At 46.7% G+C, this 11,745-nt stretch overlaps 1 protein-coding gene across 6 annotated transcripts; it reads right to left on the bottom strand.

Moving 5' to 3' along the window:
- Positions 1-258: 258 nt before the first annotated feature.
- LOC101019037 (zinc finger protein 17) lies at positions 259-10,478 on the bottom strand. 6 transcript variants are annotated; one of them, XM_003916203.5, is made up of 4 exons: positions 10,207-10,477; positions 7,932-7,972; positions 4,150-4,276; positions 259-2,559 (listed from the first exon to the last, which is right to left on the bottom strand). In XM_003916203.5, exons 2-4 carry the CDS (start codon positions 7,950-7,952, stop codon positions 713-715), a joined length of 1,995 nt encoding a protein of 664 aa, XP_003916252.2. In that variant the 5' UTR covers positions 7,953-7,972; positions 10,207-10,477; the 3' UTR covers positions 259-712. The 6 variants fall into 6 exon arrangements, with proteins under 6 accessions (XP_003916252.2, XP_009193715.2, XP_009193716.2 ...); XM_009195451.4 differs by having other exon boundaries at positions 10,382-10,400; XM_009195452.4 differs by lacking the exon at positions 10,207-10,477 and adding an exon at positions 10,133-10,195.
- Positions 10,479-11,745: the final 1,267 nt, after the last annotated feature.

The raw sequence follows: 11,745 nt of genomic DNA, 5'->3' as shown, positions 1-11,745 counted from the left end.
CATTCACGGTAAGTTCTCTGTATGTCTATCATTTTTTCTTTTATACTGTATTTTTACTGTAGCTTTTGTTTAGATATACTTAAAAAGAATTACCACATGTTCCAACAGCCTACAGTATTCAGCACAGTAATATGCTGTACAAGTTTGTAGCAAGGTGCTATAGGATATACCATATAGCCTAGGCATTGATAAACCCACTCCCCCTCCAAAAAAAGAAAGAAAATCACCTAATAACACTTTTCTCAGGACACTTCCCCTTTGTTAAGCAACACATGACTGTAACAGAATTTTATTCAGCCTTTAAAAAGGATGGAAATTCTAATGGATTAGAACATGAAACCTTAAAAATATAACATTAAGCAAAATAAGCCACAAAATAATCCACAAGACCAAAACTTAAGTTTTCTTATATGAGGTACCCAGACTAGTAAAATTCATAGAGAGTGGTGCTTGTCAAGAGGCTGGGTGGACTGGGGAATAAGGTTTTAAAAGGTATAGACTTAGTTTCATAAATTGAAAAGACTTCTAGATATTCATTGCACAATGTGAATGACTAACAGTACTGAACTATACACTTTAACATGGTTATGATGTTAGATTTTATGTTATCTGTATTCTACAAGAATACTTTTTTAAAAACATAGGTCCCAGTGCTAAATCAGAGTAGATTTCTGTGTGAAGTCTTTCCATGTCTGCTTTATATACACATTCTTTATCTGGTGTGAACTTTCTGGTGCTGAATGAGATGAGAATTTTGGTTAAAGACTCTCCCACATTCACTACACTGATAAGGTCTCTCTCCAGTGTGAATTCTCCGATGTTTAATGAGGCTGGAGTTATATCTAAAGACTTTCCCACATTCACTGCATTCATAAGGCTTTTCTCCAGTATGAACTCTCTGATGACTAATGAGCGTGGAGCTGTCCATAAAAAATTTCCCACATTTGCTGCATTTGTAAGTTCTTTCCCTAGTGTGAACTTTCTGGTGCCGAATGAGGTGGGAATTTTGGCTGAAAACTCTCCCACACTCAGTGCACTCAAAAGACCTTTCTCCAAAGTGATTTCTCCGATGTCTAATATGATTTGAGTTGTGCCTAAAGAATTTCCCACATTCACTACACTCATAAGGCCTTTCACCAGTGTGAATTCTCTGATGTGTATCAAGTGTGGAGCGACACCTAAAGGATTTTCCGCAAATGCTGCATTCAAAAGGTCTTTCTCCAGTGTGAACTCTCTGATGACTCTTCAGTGTACAGCTGTCCACAAAGAATTTGCCACATTCACTGCATTCATAAGGCCTCTCTCCAGAGTGAACTCTCTGATGTCTATTCAGTGTGAAGCAATACCTAAAGAATTTCCCACATTCGCTGCATTCATAAGGCTTTTCTCCAGTGTGAACTCTCTGATGAATAATGAGTGTGGAAGTGTCCATAAAGAATTTCCCACATTCACTACACTCATAAGGCTTTTCTCCAGTGTGAACTTTCTGATGTCTAATGAGTGTGGAACGGTATCTAAAGAATTTCCCACATTCGTTGCATTCATAAGGTTTTTCTCCAGTATGAACTCTCTGGTGAATAATGAGTGTGCAGCTGTCCATAAAGAATTTCCCACATTCACAGCAATAAAAAGGCCTTTCTCCAGTGTGAACTTTCTGATGTCTAATGAGTGCTGAACTGTACATAAAGTATTTCCCACATTCATTGCATCCATAAGGCCGTTCTCCAGTATGAATTTTCTGGTGACCAACAAGGTGAGCCTGTGTAAGGAAAGCCTTCCCACATTCACTACACAGATAAGGCCTTGGCCTGGTGTGAATTCTCTGGTGCTGAAGTAGGTGAGACTTTCTAAGGAAAGCTTTCCCACATTCACTGCACTCATAAGGCCTTTCTCCAGTGTGAATTTTCTGGTGTTGAACAACATTATATTTGAGGCTGAAGGCTTTTCCACATTCACTACACTTATAAGGCCTTTCTCCAGTATGATTTCGCTGATGTTTAATAAGGTCGGAGTTGTACCTAAAAAATCTGCCACATTCACTGCACTCATAAGGCCTTTCCTCTGTGTGGATTTTCTGGTGCTCAAACAGCATATGCTGGTGGCAAAAGTCTTTTCCACATTGGCTGCAGCTGTAATCATTCTGTCCACTTTGAAAGGCCTCCACACCACGAGTGTCCCTGTGTGGCTTCCACCCACTGGGAAGAGCCTGTTGTTGAAGATCTGAATCACCAGTAAAATCCTTGCCACCCTGCATGCATATGAAGTTCCTCTTTGCCAGGTGAACACTGTCATTCACAAACGAAGGCCTCCCTTCATCACTTCTGGTGAGCTTCTCTCTAACATGCTCCTTTTGGTGCAGGTAAAGCTCAGCTGTACGCTTGGGGTGTGTTCTGTCATGCTCGGCCAGGTGCAGGATGTCCTTCAGAAGTGAGCTACATGTCTCACAGGGCTGGGCCTTCTGGGTGCACAAAGCTGGCTTTAGAGTTGTGACCTGTGACACTCCTACAGAAACACACTGCTTGGAAGGTGCCTCCTCATCCTTGGCTCCATGCCAACAACCTAAGAACAGAAATGCTGGTGAAGTGCATGTTGACTTTGGAGGGAGGAGGCAGCCCCCGAACAAATGTCTGTCAGACCAACTCACAAATAAGACCACGGGATTGGTGAAAGGCATGGGACACTAAAGCCAGTGAGAGGAAAGCCTTCTGGGCAGAACCGGGCCTGACAGAAACCCGTAACAAAAGTCCTGATGATGGGGAGCAACATACGGAGTGGCACAGTGCAGAGCACAGAAGCGGAGTCCCCAAGTTACTCCTCAGTAAATAGCTTTCAACAGGCCATAGCTGCTGGTGAACAATGTGTAGAAGGCTGTGTCCAGACCCAGAGAGATCTGATGTGACAGTAGAGCTGGTGTTCAGGGACGACTGAAGTATACATCCAGAACTCACAACACCTTAAGTACAGGTCACATGTTGGAGGACACTACAAAGGGAACAGAAGGGAACAGGTGGCTGGGTGCGGTGGCTCACACCTATAATCCAGAACTTTGGGAGGCCAAGGAGGGTGGATCAGCTGAGGTCGGGGCTTTGAGACCAGCCTGACCAACATGGAGAAACACCGTCTCTACTAAAAATACAAAATTAGCCAGGTGTGGTGGCACATGCCTGCAATCCCAGCTATTCAAGATGCTGAGGCAGGAGAATCGCTTGAACCCGGGAGGTGGAGGTGGTAGTGAGTCAAGATCGCGTGTGCCATTGCACTCCAGCCTGGGCAACAAGAGCGAAACTCCATCTCAAAAAAAAAAAAAAAAGGGAACAGGTGAGAGGTGGAGGCCAAAGAGGTAGGGTCAGAGGTGGGAGCCAGAAGATGAAAGTCAAAAAAGAAATCACAATAGGGAAGAAAAGAGAGACATGCGGTGTGGCCACTGGCAGAGGCATCAAACTGGATTGATTCCCAGTATGATGTGAACCCAGCCCTGTCATCACACCCCTTCTGAGCTCCCACTCACCAGGGCCAAGTCCTTTTGAGCATCTCTTGTCATCAATGGAGTAACGTCCACTCTGTCAGGCACCCACAGACCTCTACCTTGCTGAAGGTAAGCAACTATCTAGGTGTGGCATTAGCCAAGCTAGGGGAAGGACAGGGAAAGGGAGGGGACAGCATGTACACAGAGCAATAAGCCCATGACATGCTGCATTCTAAAGTTACCAGAACTTCTAGTGGAAAGTCCTGCAGAAATAAGCCCACAGTCCTCACAAGCAGTGACCAGGTAGGTCCCTGAAATTCCTGACATGGGATATCCCCCAGGTATGTCGGCAAGAAGAATGGAGAAAGCCTTGCACAGAGAAAAGTGTCATGCATTTGGACAGAGTAAACTAACCAGGAACAGGCAAGGTCATCAGAATATTCTTGAGAAATCTGAAGACTTCTGACTTTTGAGCCTCATAAGGCTTCAGAGTGACAAGAGCTAAGCTTCTTAAGGAAAACTGATACAGGTCACACAGCCCAGCTGTGGCTGCCACAACACATATGCCAGGAAACTAGGAGAGGATGCAGCATCCATGATCTGGTGTGAGACAGAGCTGCCAAGGAAAAAAGTGAAAAAACATTGCTCAGCACAAGACACTGACGTAGGTGTCAGGGCCTTACCTACTGATGACAAAAGTGCAAAGTTCTCCAGCATCACATCGCTGTGCAGGTGTCTCTGAACGCCATTAAGAATCCCCCACTCCTCCTGGGAAAAATGTATGGCCACGTCCTCAAAAACCATACAATCCTGCCAAAATTATGACAGTTTAGTCCATGAGCAACGTTTTTTTTTTTTTTTTTTGAGATGGAGTCTCGCTGTGCCACCAGGCTGGAGTGCAGTGGTGCGATCTCGGCTCACTGCAAGCTCTGACTCCCGGGTTCAAGCAATTCTCCTGCCTCAGCCTCCTGAGTAGCTGGGATTACAGGCATGCGCCACCATACCTGGCTAATTTTTGTATTTTTAGTAGAGACGGGGTTTCACCATGTTGTTCAGGCTGGTCTAGAATTCCTGACCTCGTGATCTGTCTGCCTCGGCCTCCCAAAGTGCTGGGATTACAGGCATGAGCCACCATGCCCGGCCCACGAGCAACTTCTTATTCTGTTTCCTTAGATCTGTATTTATCTACTTGAAATCTAAGAATCAGAGAACCAAAATAACAACCAGCATTTTAACATTTCTCTTATAATTCAGATCCCATAGTCTGAATTGCTTCCTATCTAACAATCACACATGATTATTTCTCCTGCCCTAAATCAACACAAGGCTTGTACCACAAAAGGAGGGATAGTCCCTATACCCAAGGCTGCCAAAATCATGCAAACCACCCAGTCTTAAGCTCTTTGCTCTCCCCTGCATGCCTTTCCAGTCAAAACCCCAATAAAGTCTCTGATGTATGCTCTCCCTTCAATTGTGCATCTGCCACCTGACCAAATCTGCAATTTCCTCTGTGGCTTTAGGCTGTGTGGCATGCCCCCTGCACTCAGGAAATTAAAGGAATAAAAATCATTTCATCCAGATATGATTTCTCACCAATCGAAGAAAAAAATTATTCCAGTGTCATTGGCTTTTCTGTAATCACTCACTCTTGTTCACAGATCGAACAAGATTGTATCCTCTGGGTACAATCACTGATACACTTCCCTCTCCAAGACCTTCAGTGCTCCTCACCACATCCATACACATCCATCCCCTGCTCAGCCTCCACCCACTTCTCAAGGACGAAGACACACTAGGTCTTCGTGGCACCTGTACCTGCTCTCCCCTCATTGCCACTGATCACTGACTCCAGCATAGAACAAAGATGAGTGGGGAGAGACTGAAAAGCGCCATCAAAACACGGCACATGGCTGGGCACGGTGGCTCAAGTCTGTAATCCCAGGACTTTGGGAGGCCGAGGCAGGTGGATCATGAGGTCAGGAGTTCAAGATCAGCCTGGCCAAGATGGTGAAACCCCATCTCTACTAAAAACACAAAAATTAGCCAGGCATGGTGGCAGGCACCTGTAATCCCAGCTACTCAGGAGGTTGAGGCAGAAGAATTGCTTGAACTTGGGAGGCAGAGGTTGCAGTGAGCCAAGATCACACTACTGCACTCCAGCCTGGGCGACAGAGCTAGACTCCATCTCAAAAAACAAAACAAAACAAAACACTTGGCACATGGGGGCCTACCTTTCTTTTGTCACTCAATTTCCCTAGAGTCACCCAGATCTTGCCTCTCAGATAACCAAACTTGGACTCACCCTCCTCCCTTAAGTGCCCAGTGCCAGAGGTGGAACCATCTATTCATGCTCCTCTACTCACGCTTTGGATGGCACCTTCCACATGTATCCAACACCTCCACTCTTCCAACACTAACAACCACCACAGCCCAACTGGGATTATTTCCATGGCCTGCTACCATGCCACTCTGCACATGAAATCCTGCAGTGCATGACAAATGCAGCCAGAATCCTATTTGTCCCTGGACTGACCAGAATGCAATGTTTAGGAAACATTGCTTTGAAGGTCTCTGAACCCAGTCCTGTTTCTTGCTTTGACCTCGGCTTTCCAAACCCACATATTCTTGCACACCTCCTTTGATTTCCAGATCTTGGCTGTCTCCCACTTCTACATGTATATGCTGTCCCACAAGCAGTCATGACTTTCTCTATCCCCCAGCTCTAATCCAAAGCCCAGAAACACTGACCTCCCCAATGCCATCCCCACCTCAGGCCTAGCAATGCTTCTAGCTGATCCCATCTTCTGCCAAAATAGTCTCAGAGTTCACATGAAACTACCCAGGTACAACCAAGACTTGCTACAAAACCCTGCTGAGTCCATAACAGGGTAATAAGCCCCTCCCAGACTTCACTACCATCTCACCTCTTTTGTGGAGACGCCTCACCATCCATCTTACATGCCCTCCCCGCTCAAAAGTCTCTTATTTTCCAAAGGCTGTCCCCAACATAAACACACAAATACACACACACGTATCCTCAGTCCATCTACTCCCTCATCTGTCTTTGTGATGCCCAGCAACACTACCAAGGTGCCCAATAGAAAGATCCAGTCCTCAGCCTCTTCCTTCCCCTTCCTTCTCCCTGACAGCATCGCCTCCAGAATCTAAAGATGTGTCTTCCTAAATCTGACCCATAGATTTACCATGGTGTACACACCAGCTATCATGTAGTAGATGTCTCCATCCTGAACACCTCCAATGAACTCCATTTCTGTGTTCCTGGCACCTCTACATGAGTTTCTGGAACATTTTTGACTTGGCCCAAACCTGGTTCTTCATATGCTCTATTAAGCTCCCCCTACTACAAAATTTACCACATCTTAGTTGCTGGAACATCCAATCTTCTCAACAAGGCCAAAACTATGGGGCCATTCCTGACTCCCTCTTGCATCCTACCTCCCCAGCTTCCTTGCTCTGTACATCAAAAAATGTGAGCTGCTCTAGATCAAAACCTACAGAAGCCACCCACCCCTTCCACCTCCACAGCCACCACTCGTGTCCAGCCACCACTCGTGTCCAGCCACCACTAACCTCCACTGGACTGTGGCAGGAATTATCACCCAGGTATCCTTGGTTCTTCCCTAACCCTCACTCTGTCCTCCATTCTGCAGGCAGAGGAAGCCTCTTAGAATCTAGGCCAAATGATCTATTTTTTCTTTCTCAAAACTTCCCTAGCTACTAACCCCCTCAGATTAAAGACCTAGAACCACCGAGCACAGTGGCTCACACCTGCAATCCCAGCACTTTGGGAGGCTGAGGCAGGCAGACTGCTTGAGGCCAGGAGTTCGAGACCAGCCTGGCCAACATGGTGAAACCCTGTCTCTACTAAAAATACAAAAATTAGCCAGGTGTGTTGGCTCATGCCTGCAATCCCAGCTACTCGGAAGGCTGAGGCAGGAGAATTGCTTGAACCCAGGAGACGGAGGTTGTAGTGAGCTGAGATTGCGCCACTGCACTCCAGTCTGGCGACAGAGCGAGACTCTGTCTCAAAAACAAAACAAAACAAAAAACAAAACCTAGACAACCTCAGGCTGCCATTCCATGCCTGATCCCTGCATGCCCCGACCTCCTGCCCTGCTGCTGTGCTCCTTATCCTTGCCAGCTAGAACATTAAGCTACGGTTCTCTAAGCATCCCATCTAAGTCTCACCACCAAGCACTTGAACATTCTGGATCCTGTGTTTTGAGATGTCCTGCCAAATCTCAAACCATCAGTTGTGAGAACTAGAACCACCCTATATAACCAGGGACTGAGTTTGGAACCCAGGTCTGGTGAAACTACAGGCTCTCCTTGGACCCAAGGGAGAAAGAAGAAAAGGTGAACAGTCTCTGGATAACACCATTCCCTATATCAGCATGCTGAAACCATCTGGGATGGGTGAAAGCTGGAAACACTCTCCACTCACCTGTCCAGCATCCATAAGCATTGCTGCCACTGCTATGAACCCTGTGGGAAGAGGCAGGCCATGAGGATTAAGACAGCATTGCAGCATCCTACAGGCTGACTGTACAACCACCTCTGGCCCTGCAACTAGAGCAAAGTTATCTCAGGCTACACAGTAAGTCCTCAGGGTTCAGAGTCTTGACGAGGATTGAACTTCCTTGAGTCTCAGTGCCCTTATGTGTAAAATAGAGATTAAAAGGACTGCCAACTAATAGGGCTTATATTGGCACCAAACATAAGTAGTACACACTATGTATCAGCAATTTCCTTCTACTGGATTAAATATTTTGTACAAGTTTTCAGCACAAATGACATGGAAGGGTTTTGAAATTTTGCGTGTGTATTTTTCCCACTTCTTACAGTGTTAAGCAAATGTGATACATAAAACTTTCCACTGCAAGCAAACAGAAAAATTAACATTCAGCCGGGTGCGGTGGCTCACGCCTGTAATCCCAGCACTTTGGGAGGCCGAGGTGGGTGGATCACGAGGTCAAGAGATCAAGACCATCCTGGCCAACCATGCTGAAATCCTGTCTACTAAAAATACAAAAATTAGCTGGCATGGTGGCGCATGCCTGTAATCCCAGTTACTCGGGAGGCTGAGGTAGGAGAATCGCTTGAACCTGGGAGGCAGAGGTTACAGTGAGCCAAGACCGCGCCACTGCACTCCAGCTTGGCGACAGAGCGAGACTCCGTCTCAAAAAAAAAAAAAAGAAAAAGAAAAAAGAAAAATTAACATTCAACAACTATTAAGTGAATAAATTTAACTATTGGTTACATTCATTTCTAACTGCCGACCTATGTGTACATATTTAGAAGGATATTGGTTCATCAGTGGTTAAAGAAATGTTTTATACATTCATAAATAAATAAGTTTGGCCGGGCGCGGTGGCTCAAGCCTGTAATCCCAGCACTTTGGGAGGCCGAGACGGGCGGATCACGAGGTCAGGAGATCGAGACTATCCTGGCTAACATGGTGAAACCCCCTCTCTACTAAAAAAAATACAAAAAAAAAAAAAAACTAGCCGGGCGAGGTGGCGGGCGCCTGTAGTCCCAGCTACTTCGGAGGCTGAGGCAGGAGAATGGTGTGAACCCGGGAAGCGAAGCTTGCAGTGAGCTGAGATGCGGCCACTGCACTCCAGCCCGGGCGACAGAGCGAGACTCCGTCTCAAAAATAAAAAATAAATAAATAAATAAATAAATAAATAAGTAAGTAAGTAAGTTGTAGGGAGACGATAAGCAAGCAGGTCAGTTCCTAGTCCCATCAGCAACCAGGCCTGCCTGCTACAAATTCAGTTGCTGGAAGATCGCTGGAGGCCCTTGACTAGATGTGAGAAAGCCCTACCCACGTCTGGACCCAATCTCCCCACTAGTCTGGATGACCTTCCTGCTGTTCCACAGAGTGGGCCTGGGGGTCTGCTGGGTCTGCAGGTGCCGAAATCTAAACCACCTCACACCTCAGTCTCCAGCCTAGGCCAGTTCTTTAACCCATTCAGAACTCCGTTTTTGCAGACACGGGCCAGAATCCTTCCTATGACAGGTCTGCACCTGTTTAAAGGGAGTGTCAGGCTTATGGACCCAACCATGACCTGCCTTCCAAAACTCAGTCCTCCAAAATGCAACTTGTAATCCTCTCTGAAACCTGCTCCTTAAGCCGATTTCTCCAACTCCATTCTATCAGATTTTCAGGCCAAAACAAAACCCATGGAATAGACTCTTTACTACCCTCACTGCTATATTTGATGCACCAGGAAATCCTGTCGACTGTCTCTCTGAGATCCACCCAGAATCTCATCACACTTCCCCTCTACTGCAACTCCTCTGGCCCATCCCTACCATAACTCAAGGGGTCTCCTCAGCGGTCCCCTTGTCCTACTTTAACATCCTGTTTTCCCCAACTTTAAACGTCTACCTCTGGGCATAACCCTTCCTGCACAGCCTGCTATGGCTTTCAGCGGCTCCGCGGCCTTCCCAGGCGAGACTCCGCCTCACCCTCAGCTCCGTAGAGACAAAGACGCTCGGGCTCCCCAGTGCCGCCCGCTCTGCAGCGCCTCTAAGCCTCGCAAGTGCAGGTCCCTGACAGGAGCTCCCCCGCCTCACAGCACCGCGGACACCGGTACCCCACACAAGAACGCCCCTCTCTTTGGGACACAGGGGCCTGACCTGCAGGGCCCCTCCTCGGGGCTTCGGCACTTGGAGGAGGGGTCTGGCGGGGCGCCCTGGGACGCGGCACCCACCTCAGTCAGGTTCATCGGCGCGGCCTCCGCTAGCACAGCCAGGGAAGAGAGGGGCGGGAGCGGCGGTGACCTGGACGCTGACGAAGGCACCGACGCCTACAACCGACTCAGTCGAGCCTCACTCTAGCCTCTGTACAACGGGGAAACCTTTTCTCGCGTTTTTCCGCTCTTTCACCTCAGTCTCGACTCAGCCTGAGGGTGAACGGATCCCCACTCAACCATATTGACACCACCATGGGGCGTTGCAGGAAGTCCCGCCCACACGCAGTACGAATCCGCGTAGACGCCTCTCTGCTAGGCCTTCATTGGCTACACTCGCTGCTTGTGTCCGCCGCTGTGTCTTTTGGGTAGTGTAGTTCCCACGCCGCTGCCTGCCCCGCCTGTGAACCTAGGTAACTAGCGTTCAGGATGAAAGCCAGGAGGATCGTCCAGAGGTGTTGAGAAATGCAGTTACGGGGCTCCAAGGGCGTGGAGGGCTTCACTGGCTTTTAAACGGCAAACATCCAGATTTTCCCGGAAGGCAGTCCAGAACAAGTCAGAGAAATGTTTCAGAGACCTGCCCTTTCAGATTCTGTAAAGCACAGCAAGTTCCCAAAGGACGAACGTCCGAAGGAACATGGCCAACCATAATGAACTGATCTTCCACGCATAGCGATCAGCTCTTTTGTGCTTGCCAAATACACACAGAACGAAGCTCTGGAGACTGTTTTATAATCTTCAATGTGCTCTGCTGGGACAAGAAAAGACCCAGACATGGCATGATGGGGAGTTTGAGGAGGAATATCTTTCCTTTCTGAATAATCAGTTACTGTCTTTCAGCCTACCCAGCAACACTTTATTCACATGTTACTTATTACTTTATATCTGAGATATTTTCCACTTATTTTAAGAAACTGAAACCTAACTGAAAAGGAAAAGCGACTTATCTACCATTATCTGCCAGAATAGTGTGACCTTCCACCAGTCAAAGCCCTTGTGCAAAGAAAGCATCTTACTCCTGAGATAAAGGTTTGGGAATGCATGAGCTCATCTCATTACTGGAAAGTGATTTATCATTTCGCCTGAAATTGTATCAACAGTGTCTGCACAGGGAGTTGAAATCGTCTCTGAATAACTCTTGTGAAATGGCTATTACTGAAACTATTAATGATGATTATGTAGTTATCCAAAGAAACTGGCAAAAATAGTTACAGAGAAATATATTTGTGATAGGAGGAAAAAAACTAAGGTTGTCCTAGAACCTTGGACACACTCAAATTTGGTGTCCAAAATCTGATTCTTTTTCAAACTTGAAAACATTGTGCATTAACAGCTTGAAGGGAGCGGTAAAGACTATACATTAAAAGAGTTACCAGAAAAGTAAAACTGAATAGGGAAACTGTGCTGTCGTATTTATTACTCTAACATGTTTGATGAACACTCATTAGATGCCAGGTACAATACTAAGTGCATGGGACACATCAGGAATAGGGATGCCAGCTGTCTGTGATCCTATAAGACATGTAAGACATATTTAATGAATTAGTCCTCAGTCCTGTA

This window comes from Papio anubis, chromosome 20, assembly GCF_008728515.1.
Source record: "Papio anubis isolate 15944 chromosome 20, Panubis1.0, whole genome shotgun sequence".
NCBI lineage: Eukaryota > Metazoa > Chordata > Mammalia > Primates > Cercopithecidae > Papio > Papio anubis.
This window is presented reverse-complemented; position numbering and strand designations above follow the sequence as displayed.